At 50.5% G+C, this 27993-nt stretch overlaps 1 protein-coding gene across 1 annotated transcript; it reads left to right on the top strand.

The window, feature by feature from the left end:
• Positions 1-1420: 1420 nt before the first annotated feature.
• On the top strand, positions 1421-6291 carry LOC144674200 (maternal B9.10 protein-like; the record flags this gene model as incomplete). Its single annotated transcript, XM_078535667.1, has 4 exons — positions 1421-1608; positions 4049-4186; positions 4843-5050; positions 6088-6291. Coding segments are annotated over 4 exons (738 nt in total), but the record flags the coding sequence as incomplete, so codon positions are not given.
• Between the last annotated feature and the right edge of the window lie 21702 nt (positions 6292-27993).

The raw sequence follows: 27993 nt of genomic DNA, 5'->3' as shown, positions 1-27993 counted from the left end.
AATGACTCAGATCATCTGGGTTTTCTTTTTAGTGATGTTGTTTAAGGGATAAATATTGGCCCCAGGACCACGGGGAGAACTCCCCCCCCACCCCCCCCTGCTCTTCTTCCAAATAGTGGCGGTGGGATCTCCCCGCGACGCCTCCCTTGGCCGAATGTCAGTCTGGATTGTGAGCTCCTGGTCTTTGTACTGGGAGGCTGGTGCCCACAACCCTGTGAGTCAGAAGTAAGTGTGCGACGGACTGAGACACTGACTCACTTTGCTGGGCCGACAGGGCTTCCATGGAGCTTGTGTCTCTGAATCCACCGCAGTTAGAAACAAAACAACATGTTTACAAAAATCAGCTGTTTCACCTGAGGACAGTTTTAACAATCTGAAGGATGGCAGACTTCAGTGCAATTTGGATGTGAGATTGACTCTCACTTTTACTGTTTTACGCTCGGACATTGAATGCAAAGTGTTCTGTCCGAGAGAGGGATGTCCTTCTCCTGCTGTGTGACTATGAACAACATCTGGAGTAAGGACTGGCTCCTTGTCCCTGTCTCCGCGTCCTCCCATTTACCTTTTTAACGTTTTCCGTTTTAATGTTGTGGGGCTAATATTCACCCCAATGAATATCGCTGTCAAATAAAAATCGGATCTGGGTCAGTATCGCATTGTCCTTTGTGGGATCTTGCTGTGCGCAAATTGGCTATTGCTTTTCCCCCCATTACGATGGTGTCCCCCACTTCATAAATGGAAGGGAGTCATTTGGCTGTGAGGCTCTTTGGGATATCTTGCAGCGGTTAAAGGCGTTACAGAAATGTGAGTTCCTCACCGGATATACAGCAGGCCATTCGGCCCATCTGCTCCGTGCCGGTGTTTCTGCTCCACACAAGCCTCCTCCACCACCCCCCTCTCCATCTCACCCCATCACCCTATCCTTCCATTCCTTTCTTCCTCATGTGTTTATCCAGCATCCCCCTTAAATACATCGATACTATTCACTTCTACCACTCCCTGTGGGAGCGAGTTCCACATTCTCCCCACTCTCTGGGTAAAGAGGTTTCTCCTGAATTCCCCATTGGGTTTATTAGTGATGATCTTATATCGATGGTCCCTAGTTCTGGTCTCCCCCACACACAAGAGGAAACAGTCTGTCTGTATCCAGGTGCGTGTTCCAGAAGGGTCTTGTCAGCAATGCCTACCACAGTCAAATAGCTCACCAGCCAGCACTATTGTGGGGGGGGCAGGTAAAAGAGTTGCTGGTGGTGGGGGTGGGATGTTGTTGACACAAAGGGGTCATTCCAGCAGCCAGACCATGATCTCTATATTCCATCACCCTTCTCCCCACCCCCCTCCCTCACCCAACTCCAACATCCCCGACTGTAACACACTCTGAACAGGTTAATCTCTAAACACCCGCACCTTCCCCCCGCAGATACACCAGGAGACGATGAAGGAGGAGATCGGAGCCGGAGTGTCCTTCCTGGTCAGCTTGGTCAGGAATCGCAGCAGGCTACATCAGGAAAAGATCGAGGAGTTTGGGGAGAAGCTCACTGCGATACTGTACCGAAAATACCAGAATCACTGGTACCCAGCCAATCCCAGCAAAGGACAAGCATACAGGTAAGCAAACAGCAGAGCCGCCCAGTACAATGGCTAGAATATTACAGCACAGAAACGGGCCATTCAGCCCATCTGCTCCGTGCCAGTGTTTCTGCTCCACACGAGCCTCCTCCCACCCCCTGTTCATCTCACCCCATCACCATATCCTTCTATTCCTTGCCCCCTGCCCGCCCCATGTTTTTATCCAGCTTCCCCCTGAAAGAGCATAAAATATTGGACAGCACACCAGGGAGGACCCTCCTCACTATTTCTTGCATTGCGCTGAGGGACATTGTCCATCCACTTGCGAAAGCAGATGGAACAAGTCCTGGGTTTGAGTCTCCACCCCAGAGACTTCAGCCCCATAATCCAGGCCGACACTCCACAGTGCCAGAGCCGAGGGGGCGCCGCGCTGTCAGAGGGTCAGTGCCAAAGGAGATGCTGGCCTTCAGGTGAAACTTTAAACCAAAGATCCTGTCTGCCTCCTTGGTGGGTGTAAACGATCCCACGGCCACTATTTGGAAGAGGAGCAGGGGGAAGGTCCTGGGGCCAATATTTACCCCTCAACCAACATCACTAAAAAAACAGATGATCTGGGTCATTACCACATTAATGTTTGTGGGAGCTTGCTGTGCACAAATTGGCCGCCACGTCTCCGACATTACACAGTGAACATACTTTTGAATAAGTATTTCATTGGCTGTGAGAGGTTTTGGGACATCCTGGGGTGGTGAAGGCGCCAGAGAAATGCAAGTCTTTGTTTTGAAAAAAGCAAAAAACTGCAGATGCTGGAAATCCAAAACAAAAACAAAAATACCTGGAAAAACTCAGCAGGTCTGGCAGCATCTGCGGAGAGGAAAACAGTTAACGTTTCGAGTCTGTATGATTCTTCAACAGAACTAAGGAAAAATAGAAAAGAGGTGAAATATAAGGAGGTTTAAGAGAGGGTGGGACAGGTACAGCTGGATAGAGGGCCAGTGATAAGGTGGAGATAACCAAAAGATGTCATAGACTAAAGGGCAAAGAGGTGGTGACGGTGGTGATATTATCTAAGGAATGTGCTAATGGGGACATTAAGGGTAGAAAGCAGGACGAGCAAGGTACCAGGTAGCCCTAGTGGGGGTGGGGTGGGGGGAAGGGATCGAAATAGGCTAGAAGGTAAGAGATAAAACAATTGATGGAAATACATTTAAAAATAATGGAAATAGGTGGGAAAAGAAAAATCTATATAAATTATTGGAGAAAAGGGGGATCGGAAAGGCGGTGGGGATGGGGGAGAGAGTTCATTGATTGTCTTTGTTTTGAAAGTTGCTCGAAGTTGTCCCTGCAATACCGCCCTTTCCCCACCTGGTGGCGCCGCTGCTCAGTTTTAAATTTGGATGAGCAGCTGAACCGCTTAAAGCCCCTTTAAAGCTGAGACAATGAAATTTTAGGGGCATCTTAAAGGAAGGGAGATGGAGGTGGAGAGGTCTCGGGAGGGAATTCCAGAGTTTAGGGCCCCAGGCAGCTGAAGGCACGGCCACCAATGGTGGAGCGATGGAAATCAAGGGATGCTCAAGGGGCTGCAATTGGAGGAAGGCAGAGATTTTGGAGGGTTGTCGGTCTGGAGGAGGTTCCAGAGATAGGGAGGGTTATAGAAACTTGGAGGAAGTTACAGAGATAGGGAGGGTTGTAGGGACTGGAGGAGGTTACAGAGATAGGGAGGGTTGTAGGGACTGGAGGAGGTTACAGAGATGGGGAGGTTTGTAGGGGCTGGAGGAGGTTACAGAGATAGGGAGGGTTGTAGGGGCTGGAGGAGGTTACAGAGATGGGGAGGGTTGTAGGGACTGGAGGAGGTTACAGAGATAGGGAAGGTTGTAGGGACTGGAGGAGGTTACAGAGATAGGGAGGGTTGTAGGGACTGGAGGAGTTTACAGAGATAGGGAGGGTTGTAGGGATTGGAGGAGGTTACAGAGATAGGGAGGGTTGTAGGGACTGGAGGAGGTTACAGAGATAAGGAGGGTTGTAGGGGCTGGTGGAGGTTACAGGGATAGAGAGGGTTATAGAAGCTGGAGGAGGTTACAGAGATAGGGAGGGTTGTAGGGACTGGAGGAGGTTACAGAGATAGGGAGGGTTGTAGGGACTGGAGGAGGTTACAGAGATAGGGAGGGTTGTAGGGACTGGAGGAGGTTACAGAGATGGGGAGGGTTGTAGGGGCTGGAGGAGGTTACAGAGATAGGGAGGGTTGTAGGGACTGGAGGAGGTTACAGAGATAGGGAGGGTTGTGGGGACAGTTTTGAAAACAAGGATGAAAGTTTTAAAATGGAGGCGTTGTTGGACTGGGAGCTAATGTATGTCAGTGAGTGACGGGGTGAAGGCTGAACAGGACTTGGTACAACTTGGGAAAAGGGCCAGTAGGGTTCTGGATGGTCTAATGTCTGTCCTCTTGGATCCTTCAGTATATTTTTTCTCTCCCTGGTAGATGCATTCGGATAAACAGGAAACATAAAGCAGACCCATCCTTGTTGCTCGCTTGTCAAGACTGTGATCTGGAATATAACCAGTTGAGACTGCCCAAAGAGATTACGTTGTGGATTGATCCCCAGGAGGTGTGCTGCAGGTAAGTCTTCACCTGGATGGTTTAGCAACACAGTCACCGCAGAGACAAACACAAGGAGCTCATCTGGAGAATTGTGTCCGATTCCGACTACCTCACACTTTCGGAGGGAAGGCGAGGCCTTGGGGAGGGTGAGGGGGAGATTGACTCGAATGGCGCCAGGGAAGAGGGACTTCAGTTCATGTGGAGAGACTGGAGAAGCTGGGATTGTTCTCCTTAGAGCAGGGAAGGTTAAGGGGGAGATTGAATCGAGATGTTCAAAATCATGAGGGGGTTTGGATAGAGTCAATAAGGAGAAAGTGTTTCCAGTGGCAGGAGGGTCGGTAACCAGAGGGACACAGATTGAAGGGAATCGGAACCAGAGGGGGAGATGAGAATTTTTTTTACACAGCGAGTTGTTGTGATCTGGAAGGCGCTGCCTGAAAGGGCGGTGGATGCAGATTCAACAGGAACTTCCAAAGGGGGAATTGTGTCTGTCTGTCTCTCTCTCTCACTGGTGTGCTCTCTGTCTCTCCTTCACTGTACGGTAAACCTTCCCTCGGCTGTGTTCTGCCAGTTTGTGTGGGTGATTGTTGTTTATACCAGGTTGTTAGTGGCTGTGTCTCGCGTGTTGCTGCCTGACCCGATTCCCACTAAATCTTCATTTGAATTTCCTGCAGGTGTAGTGATGGGAGTCTGCCTTTCACTGTCGCTCAGTTTGGACAAGACTCCAGGAGGGCGGCATCGTTAGACTCTGAGCAAGGCAGCGCGTCCTCGGAGTGCAGCACACCTGACTGCCACTCGGAGACTTCGTCAGATGAAGGGGAACATGCCAAAGGTCAAACAGTGAAGGAAACTGCAGCAAAAACAGCTGAAGCTACTGGCAAGGTAAAGAGAATATTGAGCACCCAGTGCTGGGAGGGGTCGGAGTGAATGGTTTCAATACTCTCCGGGCCCATCTCCCACCTTCTACCCCTGGAAACTCATCAAAAACTCAACTGCCCCCAGACCCTAACTCACATTGAGTCCCGTTCACCCATCACTATCCTGTCGCTCACTGACCTACACTGGCTCCTGGTCCAGCAACACCTCCGTTTATAAAAAAAAATCTCATCCTTATTTCAAATCCTTCCTCACCCCTCCCTATTTCTATAAACCCCTGGAACCCTCCCTATCTCCGTAATCTCCACCAGCCCCTACAACCCTATCTCTGTAACCTCCTCCAGCCCCTACAACCCTCCCTATCACCATAACCTCCTCAAGCCCCAACCCTCCCTATCTCCGTAATCTCCTCCAGCCCCTACAACCCTATCTCTGTAACCTCCTCCAGCCCCTACAACCCTCCCTATCACCATAACCTCCTCAAGCCCCAACCCTCCCTATCTCCGTAATCTCCTCCAGCCCCTACAACCCTATCTCTGTAACCTCCTCCAGCCCCTACAACCCTCCCTATCACCGTAATCTCCTCCAGCCCCTACAACCCTCCCTATCTCTGTAACCTCTTCCAGCCCCTACAACCCTCCGTGATCTCTGTGCTCCTCCAATTCCTGCCTCTTGACCATCCCCCGCTTCCCATCGCTCTGCCATTGGCGGCCATGTCTTCAGCTGCCTGGGGGCCCTAAGCTCTGGAATTCCCTCCCTAAACTCACTCACTCCCTCCCGAACACAGTCTGTCTCTCTTTCTATCTGTGGGAACTGGCCGTGCAATAGTTGGCTGCCCACATTTCCTCTATTTACAACAGTGACCACACTTCACATAAATTACTTCATTGGCTGTGAAACACTTTGGGACGTCCTGAGGTGGGGAAAGGCGCTAGAGAAATGCAAGTCCTTGCACGTGGCCTGTGGAGACGGGGCTGGGGATTAAATGGAGCTTGTGTGTGTGATTTGTCATGTTTAATTGCTTCAATAATTTTTTCCCTTAGGTTTCTGGAAGTTTCTCCCAGTACACTTCTGCGTGGCCTCTGTACCCTCACAAGCCGGTGCAGTATGGCACATTCTACCAACCCGTCCACCTCATCAGCTATTACTTGATACCCGGACTGGACAAGGCCCTGCAACCTTCACCAGGCTTCCTCCTGCCTCAGGTGCAGGCCCACTGCTCGAAGATCGGCAAAATGCACAAGTGATGAAGGTCCTGGCTAGCAGAGGGATCGGATACCTCGCTCACACTGAGCTGTGCCAACCCTGTGCTTAACTGCTCCATTCTAACACCCATGGGCATGTTTGCAAGTGGCTGAGCTGTGTGTGTGTGAGCGCGGTGTGTGTGTGTGTGTGTGTGAGCGAGTTGTGTGTGTGTGTGAGCACGGTGTGTGTGTGTGTGTGTGTGAGCGAGGTGTGTGTGTGTGTGAGTGCGGTGTGTGTGTGTGTGTGAGTGTGAGCGAGGTGTGTGTGTGTGTGTGTGAGTGAGGTGTGTGAGTGTGAATGAATCAGAGAGAAGTGTTGCTGTATATAACATTCACTACTCACGTGTGTGTGTAAGGCCCACACTGCCTATGTGTGTTTGTGGGTTTACACTGCTGCTCCTGTGGGTCTGTGTATACTTTATATATAATTGAAGCCGTCTCTGTATTATAAATCTGTACTAAAAACTCAGGTATCTTTGAAAATATGAGGTGTGTCCACATTGCCTGACAGGTGATTGTTATTTATCATGTTTACAGGGGGAGTGTGTGAAATACCCCAGAGTCTCTGTTAATATGTATTTGTTAAATTATCATCTATCTGGCTTGTGGAATATTTAATGTTTTTGCACTTTTATTTTATTTCCTGCTGCTGATCACTCTCCATTCGCTCCTGTTGAAATCTCAGAGCCTCTCTTGGGTAAGAAACTTAGCTGTGATGCTTATCATAGCCAAATAGCCCATCAACATCCACTGAGTGAGTCTCCAGAAGGTGCTTGGCGAATGGATTGCTGAAGACATTAGGACAAACTCTAGCACTCAAAAGAGTGTGTTTTCTGTGCAATATACATTGAGCAATTTAAATTTTTTAAATCCAAAAATTGTTTAAAAGGGATTTGGGGAATTGTTTCCTGAGGATGAGGTGTTGAGGAACAACTCTGGATCCCTGGGATTTTTTAGCTCTTCTTCCTTAATGTGGGAATAGTTATTCCCATGTTCCTGTATCTTTCTCCCAGGTTAGGGTAAGGGTCCCTATCTCTGAATGGCCTCCTGAATCAGCTTGCTGTGTTGATTCATACCAAAGGCCGCAGTGTGTTAACACAGTGAACCCCTGGTCTGCTGTCCTGCTGCCATTGCCCATTCCCACACTCAAACAGTGACTTGTGTTTCCACCCCAGTGACCCAGGGACACAAGCTCCCCAGTGGGGCGAGTGGAAGCCCCTTACCCAGACCCTCACCCAGTTCATGTCTCTCCAAGTCTTTACAGATATTGGAGAAAAATCACAGCGGACCAACACAGTGTTACTGCTCCCCAACTGGTGAATGGGAGAAACTTTTATAAAACTCAGTATTTATTGACCGTCAGTTAAGCGCGAGTTAAATGGCTTATTCTGAATGTCTCATTAAATTTCTTTTTTCTTGTGTGTAAAATAAATTAAACCACTTTGTTCAAACAACATTCCCAGGGTGGTGTGAGTTTCTGTAAAGATTGGAATACTGATTTCCTCCTTTTGGACAACTTCATGTGTTCATCAGCTGAGGCACTTTGGGACTTTCATGGAACAATACTGGTCACTCGTTAGGGTGGGGGAGGGAGTGGGATTTTTTAATTCATTCATGTGGGCGTCATTGCCCGTCCCTAATTGCCCCTTTAGAAGGTGCTGGTGAGCTGCCTCCTTGAACCTCTGTGTCCATGTGGTGTAGGTACACCCGCAGTGCTGTCAGGGAGGGAGCTCCAGGATTTTGACCCAGCGACAGTGAAGGAACGGCCGATGGATCTGCAAGTCAGGACGGTGAGTGGCTTGGAGGGGAACTTCCAGGTGGTGGTCTTCCCAACTATCTGCTGCCCTTGTCCTTCTAGATGGTAGTGGTGGTGGGTTTGGAAGGTGCTGTCTAAGGAGCCTTGGTGAGTTTCTCCAGTACATCTTGTAGATGGTACACACACTGCTGCTACAGTGCGTCGGTGGTGGAGGGAGTGAATGTTTGTGGATGTGGTGCCAATCAAGAGGGGCTGCTTTGTCCTGGATGGTGTTGAGCTTCTTGAGTGTTGTGGGAGCTGTACTCATCCAGGCAAGTGGAGAGTGTCCCATCAGAGAAATGTGTTGGGTTTTTTTAATACTGTTTAAGAGAGTGAGGGCTGGGTGGAACAAAATAGAAGGACAGAGATAGGTGAGAGATCAGGTGAGATTTGACAAAGATGTGTTGGACACAAGACAAATGGAGTGCTAATGATTGTGTTAAAGACGAAAGCAGGTGTTAATAATGGCATGAAGGTCAGACATCAGTAGGTGTTAATAGCAGAACTAGGGGTCAGTGCCTCTCTGAAAGCAAAACATGGGAACAAATTGCAGACTGGCCCTTGGTGGGGGTGGAGGGTGGGGGAAGGGGGGGGGAAAAAACCTCCTGACAGTTTCTCCTCCCATTGTTCTGGCCAATCACTGATGTTGGCAAAATTCAAACTCTGGTAATCACATTGAGATGTGATTAAATATTGGACCCGAGAGAATTCTAACAGTTGGTTAAAGAATTGGTTTCCAGACATGGTTCACAGTCCCAGGTGAATGAATATTTAGCCAGAATCTGTTACAATCAGAGTCCAGTGACATTAAGAAACAATGACTGCATTTGTATAGCATTTCTAACATAGTAAAACACCACAAAGCGTTTCACAGGAGCCTAAATGAGACAGATTTTGACATCGAGCTGCAAAAGGAGATATTAGGACTGAGCATCACCAGTCAAAGACGTACATTTTCATAAAAGATGAGAGAAAGAGAGAAAGGGGCGCAGAGGTTTAGGGAGAGAATTCCAGAGCTCAGGGCCCCAGGCAGCTGAAGGCACGGCCGCCAATGGTGGAGCGATGGGAATCGCGGGATGGTCAAGAGGCCGGAATTGGAGAAGGGCAGAGATCTCGGAGTGTTGTAGGGGCTGGAGGAGGTTACTGAGATAGGGAGGGTTGTAGGGGCTGGAGGAGGTTGCAGAAATAGGGAGGGTTGTTGGAGCTGGAGAAAGTTACAGAGATAGGGAGTGTTGTAGGGGTTGGAGGAGGTAACGGAGATAGGGAGGGTTTTAGGGGCTGGAGGAGGTTACAGAGATAGGGAGGGTTGTAGGGGCTGGAGGAGGTTACAGAGATAGGGAGGGTTGTAGGGCCGGAGGAGGTTACAGAGATAGGGAGGGTTGTAGTGGTTGGAGGAGGTAACAGAGATAGGGAGGTTTGTAGGGGCTGGAGGAGGTTACAAAGTTAGGGAGGGTTGTAGGGACTGGAGGAGGTTACAGAGGTAGGGAGGGTTGTAGGGGCTGGAGGTGTTTACAGAGATAGGGAGGGTTGTAGGGTCTGGAGGAGGTTACAGAGATAGGTAGGGTTGTAGGGGTCGGAGGTTGTTAGAGATAGAGAGGGTTGTAGGGACTGGAGGATGTTAAAGAGTTGGGAGGGATGTAATGGTCGGAGGTTGTTACAGAGATTGGGAGAGTTGTATGGACTGTAGGAGGTTACAGAGATAGGGAGGGTTGAAGGGGCTGGTGGAGGTTACAGAGATAGTGAGGATTGCAGTGACTGGAGGATGTTATAGAGATAGGGAGTGTTGTAGAGGCTGGAGGAGGTTACAGGGATAGGGAGGGTTGTAGGGGCGGCGGACGTTACAGAGATAGGGTGGGTCGTAGGGGTGGAGGAGTTTACAGAGATAGGCAGGTTTGTAGGTGCTGGTGGAGGTAACAGAGATAGGGAGTGTTGTAGCGACTGGAGGAGGTTACAGAGATACGGAGGGTTGTCGAGGCTGGAGGAGGTTACAGCGATAGGGAGGTCTGTAGGGGCCGTGGAGGTTACAGAGATAGGGTGGATGGTAGGGGCTGGAGGAGGTTACAGAGATAGAGAGGGTTGTAGGGACTGGAGTAGGTTACAGAGATACATAGGGTGGTAGGGGCTGGAGGAGGTTACAGAGATAGGGAGGGTTGTAGAAACTGGAGGAGGTTACAGAGTTGGGAATCTTGTGGGGGTCGGATGTTGTTACAGAAATAGGGAGAGTTGTACAGACTGGAGAAGGTTACAGAGATAGGGAGGGTTGTAGGGGCTGGAGGAGGTTACAGAGATAGGGAGTGTTGTAGGGACAGGAGGAGGTTACAGCGTTGGGTGGGTCGTAGTGGTCGGAGGTCTTTACAGAGATAACGAGGGTTGAAGGGACTGGAGGAGGTTACAGAGATATGGAAGGTTGTAGGGATTGGAGGAGGGTACAGATATAGTGAGGATGGTAGGGACTGGAGGAGTTTATAGAGATAGGTAGGGTTGTAGGGCCGGCGGAGGTTACAGAGATAGGGAGGGTTGAAGGGACTGGAGGAGGTTACATAGATAGGGAGAGTTGTAGGGGCTGGAGGAAGTTTCAGAGCTGGGAGGGTTGTAGGGACTGGAGGAGGTTACAGAGATAGGGAGTGTTGTAGGGGCGGTGGAGGTTACAGAGACAGGGAAGGTTGTAGAGGCTGGAGGAGTTTATAGAGATAGGGAGGGTTACAGGTGCTGGAGGAGTTTTCAGAGTTAGGGAGGGTTGTAGAGACTGGAGGAGGTTACAGAGATGGGAGGGTTGTAGGGGACGGAGGTTACAGAGACAGTGAGGGTTGTAGGGGTTGGAGGAGGTTACAGAGAAAGGGAGGGTTGTAGGCCCCACTCCCTCTCTTCCCCACTCCCTCTCTTCCCCACTCTCTCTTCCACTCCTCTTCCCCCATCTCCCTCTTCCCCCACCTCCTCTTCCCCCAGTCCCTCTCTTCCCCACCTCTCCTCTTCCCCCACTCCCTCTCTTACCCCACTCCTCTCTTCCCCCTCTCCCCTCCCTCTCTTCCCCACTCCCTCTCTTCCCCCACTCCCTCTTCCCCCCACTCCCCTCTCTCCCCCACTCCCTCTCTTCCCCCACTCCCTCTCTTCCCCCACTCCCTCTCTTCACCCACTCCTCTCTTCCCCCCACTCCTCTCTTCCCCCCACTCCCTCTCTTCCCCCACCTCCCTCTCTTCCCCCCACTCCCTCTCTTCCCCCACTCCCTCTCTTCCCTCCACCCCTCCTTCCCCCCACTCCCCTCTCTTCCCCCACTCCCTCTCCCTCACTCCCTCCTTCCCCACTCCCCTCTCCCCACTCCCTCTTCCCCACTCCCTCCTTCCCCCACTCCCTCTCTTCCCCACTCCCTCTCTCTCCCCCACTCCTTCTCCCCCCACTCCTCTCTTCCCCCACTCCTCTCTTCCCCCCACTCCCCTCTTCTCCCCACTTCCCTTCTCCCCCACAGCCCCCTCTTCCCCCCCACAGCCCCTCTCCCCCTCTCCCCTCTTCCCCCCACTCCCTCTTCCTCCCCCACTCCCTCTCTTCCCCCCACTCCCTCCTCTTCCCCCCACTCCCTCCTCCTCTCTCCCCTACTCCCTCTCTTCCCCCAAATCCCTCTCTTCCCCCCCAACTCCCTCTCTTCCCCCAACTCCCTCCCTTCCCCCCCACTCCCTCTCTTCCCCCCCACTCGCTCTCTTCCCCCACTCCCTCTCTTCCCCTTCCCCCACTCCCTCTATCCCCCCCCATTCCCTCTCTCCCCCCCCTACTCCCTCTCTCCCCACCCCCCACTCCTTCTCTTCCCCCCGCCATCTGTCCTTGCTTCCTCTCCCCACCCCATGACCCTGGTTCCTCTCCAACCAGCCCCCTACCTCCGGTGCCTCTCCAAACCCCGCTGCTCCCCCATCAACGCTGAGGGGGTGCCGCGCTGTCGGAGGGTCGGTGCCAAAGGAGATGCTGGCCTTCAGGTGAAATTTTAAACCGAGATCCCCATCTGTCTCCTTAGTGCGTGTAAAAGATCCCACAGCCACTATTTGGAAGAAAAGCAGGGGGAAGGTCTCCCCGGTGTCCTGGGGCCAATATTTACCCCTCAACCAACATCACTAAAAAAACATGATCTGGATCATTATCACATTGATGTTTGTGGGAGCTTGCTGTCCGAAAATTGGCCGCCACGTTTCCTACATTACTACAGCGAACATACTTTTGGAAAAGTATTTAATTGGCTGTGAAAAGCTTTAGCCATCCTGGGAAGTTGAAGGCGCCAGAGAAATGCAAGTCTTTGTTTGAAAGTTGCTGAAGTTGTCTCTGCAATACCGCACTTTGCCCACCTGGTGGCGCCGCTGCTCAGTTTTAAATTTGGATGAGCAGCGCCATCTAATGGCTGAACCCCTTTAATACAGGAACAACAACAAAAAACAACTTGCATTTATATAGCGCCATTAATACTGTAAAAAAGTTCCCCGATGCACATCAGGGTTTTGTAAATGAGTCAAAAGTTGATCCAGAGCCACCTAAGCAGATACTAGGGACTAAAAGCTTAGACAATGAAGCTTTTAAGGGGCATCTTAAAGGAAGGGAGATAGAGGATTAGGAAGGGAATTCCATAGTTTAGGACCCCAGGCAGCTGAAGGCACGGCCGCCAATGTTGGAGCGATGGAAATCGGGGGATGCTCAAGGGGCTGAAAGGAGCGCAGAGATTTTGGAGGGTTGTTGGGGCTGGAAGAGGTTACAGAGATAGGGGGGTTACAGAAGCTGAAGGAAGTTACAGAGATAGAGAGGGTTATAAGGGTTGGAAGAGTTTACAGAGATAGGGAGGGTTATAGGGGGTTAGAAGAGGTTACAGAGATAGGGAGGTTTGTATGGGCTGGAGGAGGTTAAAGGGATAGGGACAGTTGTAGGGGCTGGAGGAGGTTACAAGGATAGGGAGGGTTATACGGGGTTGGAAGAGGTTACAGAGTTTCTCCAGTGCATCTTGTAGATGGTACATACTGCTGCAAATGTGTGTCGGTAGTGGAGAGAGTGAATATTTGTAAAAGGGGTGCCATCAATCGGGCTGCTTTGTCCTGGATGGTGTTGAGCTTCTTGAGTGTTGTGGGAGCTACACTCATCCAGGGCAAGTGGAGAGTTTCCATCAGAGACTCCTGACTTGTGCCTTGTAGATGGTGGACAGACTTTGGGGAGTCAGGAGGTGAGTTACTCACCGCAGGATTCCCAGCCCTTGGCCTGCTCTTGTAGCCACAATGTTTATATGGCTAGTCCAGTTCAGTTTCTGGGTGGAGAGAAGGCACCAATCTCTCCCCGATTCTAGGCGTGGAGGTCCTGTGGAAGAATTGACCAGAGACACCAAAGGAGAGCAGCTGGTGACACAGGATGTTCATTCAGGGAGAGTCCCGAACCTCATAATCCCATCCCCCGCACCCACCAAGCCAAAGCCACCAACTGCAGCTGCATTGGGAAACTCTCCAAGATCATGTTCTACACTGATGACAGTAAAGATCATGGAAGGCAGGGAACTTTTGTATAAACTTAATAGTGTCCAAAATATAATTGTAAGTACCAATACATTATTGAACTTATTCAGTGTAATAAATAAATGTCCATAAAATACCAAATTGGTCAATTCCTTTTCCTGATCTCCTGTTGATTTGGACATTCTGAAATTATCATCTCAGACTCACTGATGACAAGTTGCTGACAAGGACTCACGGTCAGTGGGAAGTGATTCTGATTTCAATCCTGAACTATGATTTCCACAAGGAAGCACTGAATGGTCTCCTTATTTAAGAAAGGATGTAAATGCGTTGGAAGCAGTTCAGAGAAGGTTTACCAGACCAATACCTGGAATGGGTGGGTTGGACAGACTCGAAGAGTAAGATCCTGAGGGGTCTTGACAGGGTGGATGTGGAGAGGATGTTTCCTCTTGTGGGAGAATCTAGAACTTGGGGCTCATGGTTTAAAAATAAGAGTTGCCCATTTAAGACAGGAATGAGAAATTTCTCTCTGAGGGTTGTCTGGAGGATCAGAATCCCCTCCAACTGGGAAACATATGAAATTAAAAATCCAGACCCACAGACCTGTTTTGACTTCATTTTGAAGATATAAAATACAAAATTTTTATTTGGAACAATATACTTTCATAAAATATTTGAAAAAACATTACAAGGCATTTCGAAATGGCCATCACAAAAAATGCAATCATATTCCACTTTTCCACACAGGACATGAGGTGTTTCAATGGAATCAATATTACAGACATTTCAATATGGTCATTACCGAGAGTCAGACAGTGCAAAGCTATTCACTTTATCGACATACATCATGTTAACACTCTGAGGTGCTTCAATACAATGATGATATATTTAGTGTTCACTGTATACTTTCCGTCTGAATCGTACAGCCCGAGGGGTCTATACAATTCCCAGCCCCTCGGTGCACTGTAGCTGAAAGGTCTTAGACAGCGACATTTCCCCATTGCGCCTTTGTGGCGGCTGCCCCCAAGCTTTAATACATCCCTCAGCACGTAGTCCACGGTGCCTCATTGTGGGGGGGGAGAGAGAGAGATGGTGGGAGGGCTGGCACCCGCAGGGCAGTGGTGGTGTTGGGGGGGGAAGTCTCCACAGCGCAGAGGTCTATACGTTCATATGTAACAATCATCCATTCTGGGCTGATTTTCCCCTCCCTGACACAGGCTCAGTGCTGGGGAAACTCAGTCGGTGCTGGACAGTCCCGTTCCCCATAAGGTTTTGTTCTCCAGCCGCTCCATCCTGATGCTCAGATGCTGTTGTCACAAGGCCCCGTGTTTCATCTGGACAGGTCACCCCTGTCAAAGGAACATCCTTAGATGCTTCATTTCGATTATTCGAGTGTCGATTCCTAGGAGAGAAAAACCAGCAGAGTTCAGGTGACATTAAAGAATCCAACACTTTGGACAAGTGTGTAAAGGAGCCGTTCAGGAGCACAGACCAATTAAATTACACTCAACATCCTGGGTACCAATGACAGCTGGAAAATGGGTCACAGGAGCTGAACGGTGATGGAGCACAGTGTAGAGGAGAGGAAGCTTATAGGGGAGGCAATGGTCAAGAGCTGGACACTCCACAGGAGCTATGCTGACCGACAGAGGGAGGGCCAGAGGACAGAGTTAGAGAACCCTGCAATAGTCCCTCCTCCCACTGTGAGGGGTGTAGATGGGGACAGGCGGTGAGCACGGAGATGTGGATATTGAGTGAGTGAAGGGAATCCGAGATGGCCTTCCCAGTGACTGAATCAACTAATGTCTGGGTTAAAGGGTGGTGGTTTGAAAAGTGTAGGAGGAGACTGAACAGCAACAAGTTGCATTTATATAGAACCATCAACAGAACATACCCCAAGGGCTTATGGAACAAAATTTGACACCAAGCTACACAAGGGTTCAGGCAGTGGGGCTGAGTAACATAGAGACCAGTCTGGGTAAGGACAGCAGGTTTCCTTCCCTAAAGGGACATTCGTCAACCAGTGGGGGTTTTACAACAATCCAACAGCTTCAGGGTCACTTTTATTGCAACTAACTTTATATTTCCAGATTTTTATTTAATAAACTGAATTTAAATTCTGGAAGTGCCATGCTGGGATTTGAACTCTCATCCTCTGGATTGTTAGTCCAGGCCTCTGTATTACTAGTCTAGTAACATAACCACTGAATTACCGAACCCATACAGAGATTAAATACAGAATGTCTGAAACAGAAACCTCTCACCTGTTACAGAAAGATGGATGATATCAGTTTGCTCCCTTACAAAATCTGCAGCTATTCTCTTGTAGATGTGACATATATACTGGTTCTGGTCTGTCTCCTTGAGGTCAGAGATCAGAACTGACCAGTTGCCTTGTCCCAGTTGATCTTTGAACAGGTTTGTTCTGTTTCTGAATCGTGGATCTTGTTCTGTCAAATCGTCGTTCCCAGCGATGAACTTGTGTAAAATTTCACTCTTGGCTGTATCCCAGACTGCCAGTAAATCTGAGACTGGGACATTCCCTTTGTAGGTACAGGGCAGCACAACCTGCTCCCCAAGGAACCCAGAAACTGGGACAGACGAGTCACCTGGAAAAGATTGAAAGTATTTATCCACAGATATAACCTCCCTGCTGGTACATTACATCCCAAGCTTCACATGGTTACACTGCAATGCTCGATTTACAAGAAACACTGATCAGTAACTCACTGCTTTCATTTCTGTGAGAAGGTTAAAGCTCAGGCATTAAGGGCCTTCAACTAAACTCAGCTTGTGCTGGAGATTTGTAAGCACAGAGCAGCTGGACAGCACTTTGAATCACAAGTTTTTCATTCGTACACATGCTGGGAGAACACATCAGGATATTGGTCACCTCCCCTTGGGAGAAAAATCACAGACTGGGGGTGCACAATGTGAGGTGGAACTCAGGAACAGAAAACTGACCCTGAAATGTAAGTTTGGAATCCCAAGTCCTGATGACTCTACTCCCCATGTTCTTGGACATTCCCAGTTCTATTTGATCCCAGGAATGTCGCAGACTCCTGATCCCAGTGCTGAGGACCCCATCCCAGTCCCACGGGATCCCAGTCACCCATCCCAGTGTCACCGAGTGTTGCTCAGTGACCAAATCCCATTGTTCACCTCACAGGGGTTAATCTGAAGACATTAACTGCCTTCCTTTCAGCTCTCAAGATCATTATTTAATGAATAAACTATAGTTTTGGAGAAAGAAATCTGAATGAACATTCCAAATCATTTCAAAATGGTCATTACGCAAAGAGCAATGAAATTCAAATTTGACATAATGTTGTACTTGAGATACCTCAATCCAACTGTGATACAACACTGTCACCCCCTCCAGTCCCTGCAAACCTCCCGATCTCTGTCACCCCCTCCAGTCCCTGCAAACCTCCCGATCTCTGTAACCTCCTCCAGTCCCTACAACCCTCCCGAACTCTGTAACCTCCTCGAAACCCATACAACCCTCCCTATCTCTGTAACCTCCTCCGGCTCTACAACCCACCCTATCTCTGTAACCTCCTCCAGCCCCTACAACCCTCCCTATCTCTGTAACCTCCTCGTCCCGACAAACCCTCGCTATCTCTGTAACAACCTCCGACCCCTACGACCCTCCCAACTCTGTAACCTCCATAAGTGCCTACAACACTCCCTATCTCTGTAACAACCTCTGACCCCTACAACCCTCCCTATCTCTGTAAGCTCCTCCAGCCCCTACAACCCTCCCCATCTCTATAACCTCCTCCAGTCCCTACAACCGTCACTATCTCTGTAAACTCCTCCAGTCCCTACAACGCTCCCAATCTCGGTAACCTCCTCCAGTCCGTACAACCCTCCCTATATCTGTAACCTCCTCCAGCCCCTACAACCCTCCCTATCACTGTAACCTCCTCCAGCCCGTACAAACCTCCCTATCTCTGTAACCTCCTCCAGTCCCTACAACCCTCCCTATCTCTGTAACCTCCTCCAGCCCCTACAACACTCCCTATCTCTGCAACCTCCTCCAGCCCCTACAGCCTTCCCTATCACTGTAACCTCCGCCGCCCCGACAACCTTCCCTATCTCTGTAACCTCTGCCGCCCCGACAACCCTCCCTATCTCTGTTACCTCCTCCAGTCCCTACAACCTTCCCTATCTCTGTAACCTCCTCCAGCCCCTACAACATTCCCTATCTCGGTAACCTCCGCCGCCCCTACAACCCTCCCTATCTCTGTAACCTCCTCCAGTCCCTACAACCTTCCCTATCTCTGTAACCTCCTCCAGCCCCTACAACATTCCCTATCTCGGTAACCTCCACCGCCCCTACAACCCTCCCTATCTATGTAACCCCCTAGAGCCCCTACAACACTACCTATCTCTGAAAACTCCTCCAGTCCATACAGCTATCACTATCTCTGTACCCTCCTCCAATCCCTACCACCTTCCCTATCTCTGTAACCTCCTCCAGTCCCTTCAACCCTCGCTATCTCTGTAACAACCTCCGACCCCTACGACCCAAAGAACTCTGTAACCTCCTCCAGTCCCTACAACCCACCCTATCTCTGTAACAACCTCCGACCACTACAACCCTCCCTATCTCTGTAAACACCTCCAGTCCCTACAACCCTCCCTATCTCTGTAAACTCCTCCAGTGCCTACAACCCTCACTATCCCTATAACCTCCTCCAGTCCCTACAACCCTCTCTATCTCTCTAACCACCTCCAGCCCCTTCAAACCACCCTATCTCTGTAACATCCTCCAGTCCCTACAACCCTCCCTATCTCAATAACAACCTCTGAACCCTACAACCCTCGCCATCTCTATAACCTCCTCCAGTCTCTACAAACCTCCCTATCTCTGCAACCTCTCCAGCCACTTCAACGCTCCCAAACTCTGTTGCTTCCTCCAGCCCCTACAACCCTCCCTATCTCTGTAACCAACTCCAGCCCCTACAATCCTCACTATTTCTGTAACCTCCTCCAGCCCCTACAAACCTCCCTATTTCTGTAATCTCCTACAGCCTCTACAACCCTCCCTGTCTCTGTAACATCCTCCAGCCCCTACAACCCTCCCTATCTCTGTCACCTCTTCCAGGCCATACAACCCTCCCTATCACTGTAACCTCCTTCATTCCATGCAACCCTCCCTATCTCTGTAACCTCCTCCAGCCCCTAAAACCCTCCCTATCTCTATAACCTCCTCCAGTCCCTACAACCCTCCATATCTCTGTAACAACCTCCGACCCCTACAACCCTCCCAACTCTGTAACCTCCTCCATTATCTAAAACACTCCCTATCTCTGTAACCTCCTCCAGCACCTGCAACCCTCCCTATCTCTCTTGCCTCCTCCAGCCCCTACAACCCTCCCTATCTCTGTAACAACCTCCGACCCCTACAACCCTCCCAACTCTGTAACCTCCTCCATTATCTAAAACACTCCCTATCTCTGTAACCTCCTCCAGCATCTGCAACCCTCCCTATCTCTGTTGCCTCCTCCAGCCCGTACAACCCTCCCTATCTCTGTAACCTCTTCCAGTCCCACAAACCTCCCTATCACTGTAACCTCCTCCAGCCCCTACAACTCTCCATGTCTCTATAATCTCCTCGAGCCCCTAAAACCCTCCCTATCTCGGTAACCTCCTCCAGTCCCTACAACCCTCCCTATATCTGTACCAACCTCCAACCCATACAACACTCCTAACTCTGTAACCTCCTCCAGTCCCTACAACCCTCCCTATCTCTGTAACAATCTCCGACCCCTACAACCGTCCCTATCTCTGTAACCTCCTCCAGAACCTTCAACCCTCCCTATCTCTGTAACCTCCTCCAGACCCTACAACCATCCTATTCTGTGTAACCTCCTGCAGCCCCTACAACCCTCGCTATCTCTATAACCTCCTTCATTCCCGACAGCCCTCCATATCTCTGTAACCTCCTCCACTACCTACAACCCTCCCTATCTCTGTAATCTCCTCCAGCCATTAAAACCTTCGCTATTTCTGTACCCTCCACCGGTCCCTACAACACTCACTATTTCTGTAAACTCCTCCTGTCCCAACAACCCTCGCTATCTCTGTAACATCCTCAATTCCCTACAAACCTCCCTATCTATGTAACCTCATCCTGTCCCTACAACCCTTACTATCTCTGCAACCTCCTCCAGTCCCTACAACCCGCTCCATCGCTATAACCTTCTCCAATCCCTACAACTCTCCCGATCTCTGTAACCACCTCCAGTCCATACCACAACTATCTATGTACCCTCCTCCAGTCGCTACAACCCTCCCTATCTCTGTAACATCCTCCAGCCCCGATAACACTCCCTATCTCTGTAACCTCCACCAGTCCCTACAACCCTCCCTATCTCTGTACCCTCCTCTTGTCCCGACAACCCTCACTATCTCTGTAACCTCCTCCAGTCCCTACAGCCCTCGCTATCTCTATAACCTGATCCAGTCCCTACAACTCTCCCTATCTCAGTAAACTCCTCCAGTCCCGACAACCCTCACGTTCTCTGTAACCTCCACCAGTCCCTACAACCCTCCCTATCTCTGTAACAACCACCGACCCCAATGACCATCCCAACTCAGTAACCTCCTCCAGTCCCTACAAACCTCCGTTTCTCTGTAACCTCCTCCAGCCCCTACAACCATCCCTATATTTGTAGTCTCCTCCAGCCCCTACAACCCTCCCTATCTCTGTAACCTCCTCCATGCCCTACAAACCTCCCTATCTCTGTAACCTCCTCGAGCCCCTACAACCCTCCCTATCTTTGTAACCTCCGTCGCCCCTACAACCCTCCCTATCTCTGTAACCTCCTCCAGCCCCTAAAACCCACCCTATCTCTATAACCTCCTCCAGCCCCTACAACCCTGCCTATCTCTGTAACCTCTGTCGCCCCTACAGCCCTCCCTATCTCTGTAAACTCCTCCAGCCCCTACAACCCACCCTATCTCTGCAACCTCCTCCAGTCCCCAGAACTATTCCTATCTCTGTAACATGCTCGAGACACTACAACACTTCATATCTCTGTAACCTCCTCCAATCCCTACAACACTCCCTATCTCTGTAACCTCCTACAGACACTACAACCCTCCCCATCGCTGTAACCTCCTCCAGCCCCTACAACCCTCCCGATCTCTGTAACCTCCTCCAGTGCCTACAACCCTCCCTATCTCTTTAACCTCCTGCAGTCCCTACAACCGTCCCTATCTCTGTAACAACTTCCAAGACCAACAAGCCTCCCAACTCTGTAACCTCCACCAGCCCCTACAACCCTCCCGATCACTGTAACAACCTCCGACCTCTATAACCCACCCTATCTCTGTAACCTCCTCCAGTCCCTACAAACCTCTGTTTCTCTGAAACCTCCTCCAGCCCTTACAACCATCCCTATATCTGTAGCCTCCTCCAGCCCCTACAATCCTCCCTATCTCTGTAACATCCTCCATTCCCTACAAACCTCCCTATCTCTGTAACCTCCTCAAGCCCCTACAACCCTCCCTATCTCTGTAACCTCCTCCAGCCCCTACAAGTCTCCCAATCTCTGTAACCTCCTCCAGCCCCTACAACTCTCCCTATCACTGTAACTTCCTCCAGCCCCTTCAACCCCCCCTATCTCTGTAACTTCCTCCAGCCACTACAACCCTCCCTATCTCTGTAACCTCCTCCAGCCCCTACAACCCTAACTACCTCTGTAACATCCTCCAGTCCCTACAACCCTCCCTATCTCTGTAACCTCCTCCAGCCCCTACAACCCTCCCTGTCTCTTTAACCTCCTCCAGACCCTACAACCCTCTCTATCTCTGTAACCTCCTCCAGCCCCTACAACCCTCCCTATCTCTATAACCTCCTCCAGTCGCTACCACCCTCCCTATCTCTGTAACCCCCTCCTGCCCCTACAACCCTTGCTATCTCTGTAACCTCCTCCAGTCCCTACAACCCTCCATATCTCTGTAACAAACTCCAACCATTACATCCCTCCCAACTCTGTAACATCCTCCAGTCCCTACAACCCTCTCTGTCTCAAACAACCTCCGACCCCTACAACCCTCCCTATCTCTGTAACCTCCTCCAGACCCTACAACCCTCCCTATCTCTGTAAACACCTCTAGCCCCTACAACTCTCCCTATCTCTGTAACCTCCTCCAGTCCCTACAACCCTCCCTATCTCTGTAACCTCCTCCAGCCCCTACAACCCTTCGTATCTCTGTTACCTCCTCCAACCCCAACAATCCTCATTATCTCTGTAAGCTCCTCCGCCCCTACAACACTCCCTATCTCTGTTACCTTCTCCAGCCCCTACAACCCTTCCTATCTCTGTAACCTCCGCCGCTCTTACAACCCTCCCTATCTCTGTAACCTCCTCCAGCCCCTATAACCCTCCCTATCTCTGTAACCTCCACTGCCCCTACAACCCTCCCTATCTCTGTAACCTCCTCAAGCCCCAAGAACCATCCCTATTTCTGCAACCTCCTCCAGTAACTACAACGCTACCTATCTCTGTAACCTCATCCAGCCCAAGCAACCGTCTCTATCTCTGTAACCACCTCCAGCACCTACAACCATCCTTATCTCTGTAACCTCCTCCAGTCCCTACAACCCTCCCTATCTCCGTAACCTTCTCCAGCCACTACAACCCTCCCTATCTCTGTAACCTCCGCCGCCCCTACAACCCTCCCTATCTTTGTAACCTGCTCCAGTCGCTACAACACTCCCTATCTCTGTAACCTCCAACAGCCCCTACAAACCTGCCTATCTCTGTAACCTCCTTCACCCCTACGACCCACCCTATCTCTGTAATGTCCACCGCCCCTACAACCCTCCCTATCGCTGTAACCTTCTCCAGCGTCTACAACACTCCCTGTCTCTGTAACCTCCTCCAGTCCCTACAATCCTCACTATCTCTGTAACCTCCACCAGCCCCTACAACCCTCGCTATCTCTGTAACCTCCTCCAGTCCATACAACTCTCCCTATCTCTGTAACAACCTACGACCCCTACAACCATCCCAACTCTGTAACCTCCTCCAGCCGCTGCAACCCTCGCTATCTCTATAATCTCCTTCATTCCTGACAACCATCCCTATCTCTGTAACCTCCTCCAGTCCATACATCTCTCCCTATCTCAGTAAACTCCTCCAGTCCCTACAACCCTCACTATATCGGTAACCTCCACCAGTCCCTACAACCCTCCCTATCTCTGTAACAACCTCCGAAACCTACGACCATTCCAACTCTGTAACCTCCTCCAGTCCTTACAACCCTCCCTATATCTGTAACAACCTCCGACTCCTACAGCCCTCCCTATCTCTGTAAACACCTCCAGACCCTACAACTCTCCCTATCTCTGTAACCTCCTCCATCCCCTACAACCCTCCCTATCTCTGTAACCTCCTCCAGTCCCTACAACCCTCCCTATCTCTGTAACCTCCTCCAGTCCCTACAACCCTACCTATCTCTGTAACCTCCTCCAGCCCCATAACCCTCCTGATCTCTGTAACCTCCTCCGCCCCTACAACACTCCCTATATCTGTAACCTCCTCCAACCCCTACAACACTCCGTATCTCTGTAACCTCCTCCAGCCCCTACGTCCCTCCCAATCTCAGTAACCTCCTCCAGCCCCTACAACCCTCCCTATCTCTGTAACCTCCTCCGCCCCTACAACACTCCTTATATCTGTAACCTCCTCCAGCCCCTACAACACTCCGTATCTCAGTAACCTCCTCCAGCCCCAACAACCCTCCCTATCTCAGTAACCTCCTCCAGCCCCTACAACCCTACCTATCTCTGTAACCTCCTCCAGCCCCTATAACCCTCCCTATCTCTGTAACCTCCTCCGCCCCTACAACCCTCCCTATCTCTGTAACCACCTCCAGCCCTTACAACCCTCCCTATTTCTGTAACCTCCTCCAGTCCCTACAAGCCTACCTATCTCTGTACCAACCTCCGACCCCTACAACTCTCCCAACTCTGTAACCTCCTCCAGTCCCTACAACCCTCCCTATCACTATAACAACCTCCGACGCCTACAACCCTCCCCATCTCTGTAAACTCCTCCAGACCCTACAACACTCGCTATCTCTGTAACCTCCTCAAGCCCCAAGAACCCTCCCTATTTCTGCAACCTCCTCCAGTAACTACAACGCCACCTATCTCTGTAACCTCATCCAGCCCAAGCAACCCTCCCTATCTCTGTAACCTCCTCCAGCACCTACAACCATCCCTATCTCTGTAACCTCCTCCAGTCCCTACAACCCTCCATATCTCTGTAACAAACTCCGACCCCTACAACCCTCCCAACTATGTAACCTCCTCCAGTCTCTACAACCCTCCCTATCTCTGTAACCTCCTCCAGCCCCTGCAACCCTCCCTATCTCTGTTGCCTCCTCCAGCACCTACAACCCTCCCAATCTCTGTAACCTCCTCCAGTCCCTACAACCCTCCCTATCTCTGTAAACTCCGCCTCCCCTACAACCCTCCCTATCTCTGTAACCTCCTCCAGCCCGTATAAACCTCCCTATCTCTGTAAACACCTCCAGTCCCTACAACCCTCCCTATCTCCGTAAACTCCGCCACCCCTACAACCCTCCCTATCTCTGTAACCTCCTCCAACCCCTACAACCCTCCATATCTCCGTAACATCCTCCGCCCCTACAACACTCCCTATCTCTGTAAACTCCTCCAGTCCCTACAACCCTCCCTATCACCGTAAACTCCGCCACCCCTACAACCCTCCCTATCGCTGTAACCTTCTCCAGCCACTACAACCCTCCCTATCGCTGTAACCTCCGCCGCCCCTACAACCCTCCCTATCTTTGTCACCTGCTCCAGTCACTACAACACTCCCTATCTCTGTAACCTCCTCAAGCCCCAAGAACCCTCCCTATTTCTGCAACCTCCTCCAGTAACTACAACGCCACCTATCTCTGTAACCTCATCCAGCCCAAGCAACCCTCCCTATCTCTGTAACCTCCTCCAGCACCTACAACCATCCCTATCTCTGTAACCTCCTCCAGTCCCTACAACCCTCCATATCTCTGTAACAACCTCCGACCCCTACAACCCTCCCAACTATGTAACCTCCTCCAGTCTCTACAACCCTCCCAATCTCTGTAACCTCCTCCAGCCCCGGCAACCCTCCCTATCTCTGTTGCCTCCTCCAGCACTTACAACCCTCCCAATCTCTGTAACCTCCACCAGTCCCTACAACCCTCCCTATCTCTGTAAACTCCGCCTCCCCTACAACCCTCCCTATCTCTGTAACCTCCTCCATCCCGTATAAACCTCCCTATCTCTGTAAACACCTCCAGTCCCTACAACCCTCCCTATCTCCGTTAACTCCGCCACCCCTACAACCCTCCCTATCTCTGTAACCTCCTCCAACCCCTACAACCCTCCATATCTCCGTAACCTCCTCCGCCCCTACAACACTCCCTATCTCTTTAAACTCCTCCAGTCCCTACAAACCTCCCTATCACCGTAAACTCCGCCACAACTACAACCCTCCCTATCGCTGTAACCTTCTCCAGCCACTACAACCCTCCCTATCGCTGTAACCTCCGCCGCCCCTACAACCCTCCCTATCTTTGTCACCTGCTCCAGTCGCTACAACACTCCCTATCTCTGTAACCTCCACCAGCCCCTACAAACTTGCCTATCTCTGTAACCTCCTCCACCCCTACGACCCACCCTATCTCTGTAATGTCCGCCGCACCTACAACCCTCCCAATCCCTGTAACCTTCTCCAGCATCTAAAACACTCCCTATCTCTGTAACTTCCTCCAGTCCCTACAATCCTCACTATCTCTGTAACCTCCACCAGCCCCTACAATCCACCCTATCTCTGTAACCTCCTCCATCCATACAACTCTCCCTATCTCTGTAACAACCTCCGAACCCTACAACCCTCCCAACTCTGTAACCTCCTCCAGCCCCTGCAACCCTCGCTATCTCTATAATCTCCTTCATTCACGACAACCCTCCCTATCTCTGTAACATCCTCCATCCCCTACAACACTCCCTATCTCTGTAACCTCCTCCAGTCCCTACAACCCTCACTATCTCTGTAACCTCCACCAGTCCCTACAACCCTCCCTATCTCTGTAACAACCTCCGAACCCTACGACCATCCCAACTCTGTAACCTCCTCCAGTCCTTACAACCCTCCCTATATCTGTAACAACCTCCGACTCCTACAGCCCTCCCTATCTCTGTAAACACCTCCAAACCCTACAACTCTCCCTATCTCTGTAACCTCCTCCATCCCCTACAACCCTCCCTATCTCTGTAACCTCCTCCAGTGCCTACAACCCTCCCTATCTCTGTAACAACTACCGACCATTACATCCCTCCCAACTCTGTAACATCCTCCAGGCCCTACAACCCTCTCTATCTCTAACAACCTCCGACCCCTACAACCCTCCCTATCTCTGTAACCTCCTCCAGACCCTACAACCATCTCTATCTCTGTTAGCACCTCCAGCCCCTACAACCCTCCCTATCTCTGTAACCTCCTCCAGTCCCTACAACCCTCCCTATCTCTGTAACCTCCTCCAGCCCCTACAACCCTCCCGATCTCTGTTACCTCCTCCAACCCCTACAACCCTCCCTATCTCTGTAACCTCCTCCTCCCCTAAAACCCTCCCTATCTCTGTAACCTCCGCCACCCCTACAACCCTCCCTAACTCTGTAACCTCCTTCAGCACCTACAACCCTACCTATCTCTGTAACCTCCTCCAGCCCCTACAACACTCCCTATCTCTGTAACCTCCTCCGGCCCTACAACACTCCCTATATCTGTAACCTCCTCCAACCCCTACAACACTCCGTATCTCTGTAACCTCCTCCAGCCCCTACAGCCCTCCCTATCTCTGTAACCTCCTCCAGTCCCTACAACCCTCCCTATCTCTGTAACCTCCTCCAGCCCATACAATCCTCCCTATCTCTGTTACCTCCTCCAACCCCTACAACCCTCCCTATCTCTGTAACCTCCTCCACCCCTACAACACTCCCTATCTCTGTAAACTTCTCCAGCCCCTAAAACCCTCCCTATCTGTGTAAACTCCGCCATCCCTACAACCCTCCCTATCTCTGTAACCTCCTCAAGCCCCTACAACCCTACCTATCTCTGTAACCTCCTCCAGCCCCAATAACCCTCCCTATCTCTGTAACCTCCTCCGCCCCAACAACCCTCCCTATCTCTGTAACCTCCTCCAGCCGCTACAACCCTCCCTATCTCTGTAACCTCCTCCGCCCCAACAACCCTCCCTATCTCTGTAACCTCCTCCAACCCCTACAACCCTCCCTATCTCTGTAACCTCGGCCGCCCCTACAACCCTTCCTATTTCTGTAACCTCCTCCAGCCCCTACAACACTCCGAGATCTCTGCCCTTCTCCAATTCCGGCCTCTTGACCATCCCCCGATTCCCATCGCTCCACCATTGGCGGCCGTGCCTTCAGCTGCCTGCGGCCCTGAGCTCTGGATTTCTCTCCCTAAACCTCTCCGCCCCTTTCTCTCTTTCTCTCATCTTTTATGAAAATGTACGTCTTTGACTGGTGATGCTCAGTCCTAATATCTCCTTTTGCAGCTCGATGTCAAAATCTGTCTCTTTTAGGCTCCTGTGAAACGCTTTGTGGTTGTTGTACTATGTTAGAAATGCTATACAAATGCAGTCATTGTTTCTTAATATAACTGGACTCTGATTGTAACAGATTCTGGCTAAATATTCATTCACCTGGGATTGTCAACCATGTATGGAAACCAATTCTTTAACCAACTGTTAGAATTCTCTCGGGTCGAATATTTAATCACATCTCAATGTGATTACCAGAGTTTGAATTTTGCCAACATCAGTTATTGGCCAGAACAATGGGAGGAGAAACTGTCAGGAGGTTTTTCCCCACCCCTTCCCCCGCCCTCTAACCCCACCAAGTGCCAGTCTGCAATTTGTTCCCATGTTTTGCTTTCAGAGAGGCACTGACCCCTTGTTCTGCTATTAACACCTACTGATGTCTGACCTTCATGCCATTATTAACACCTGCTTTCGTCTTTAACACAATCATTAGCACTCCATTTGTCTTGTGTCCAACACATCTTTGTCAAATCTCACCTGATCTCTCACCTATCTCTGTCCTTCTATTTTGTTCCACCCAGCCCCCACTCTCTTAAACAGTATTAAAAAAACCCAACACATTTCTAAAACAAAAACAGAAATACCTGGAAAAACTTTCTCCAGGTATTCCTGTTTTTGTTTTGGATTTCCAGCATCCACAGTTCTTTCCTTTGACCATCACATTTCTACATCTCTTCAGCTCTGGAGAAGAGCCATACGGACTTAAAATGTTAACTCTGTTATTTCTCTGCGCAGGGCACTGACAAACCTCCTGAGTTTTTCTAGCACGTTCTGTTTCTGCCAGGAGAC

Source organism: Cetorhinus maximus, unplaced genomic scaffold, assembly GCF_964194155.1.
Source record: "Cetorhinus maximus unplaced genomic scaffold, sCetMax3.hap1.1 HAP1_SCAFFOLD_587, whole genome shotgun sequence".
Lineage (NCBI taxonomy): Eukaryota > Metazoa > Chordata > Chondrichthyes > Lamniformes > Cetorhinidae > Cetorhinus > Cetorhinus maximus.
The sequence above is the reverse complement of the archived record's forward strand: the minus strand, read 5'-3'. Positions and strand labels throughout refer to the sequence as shown.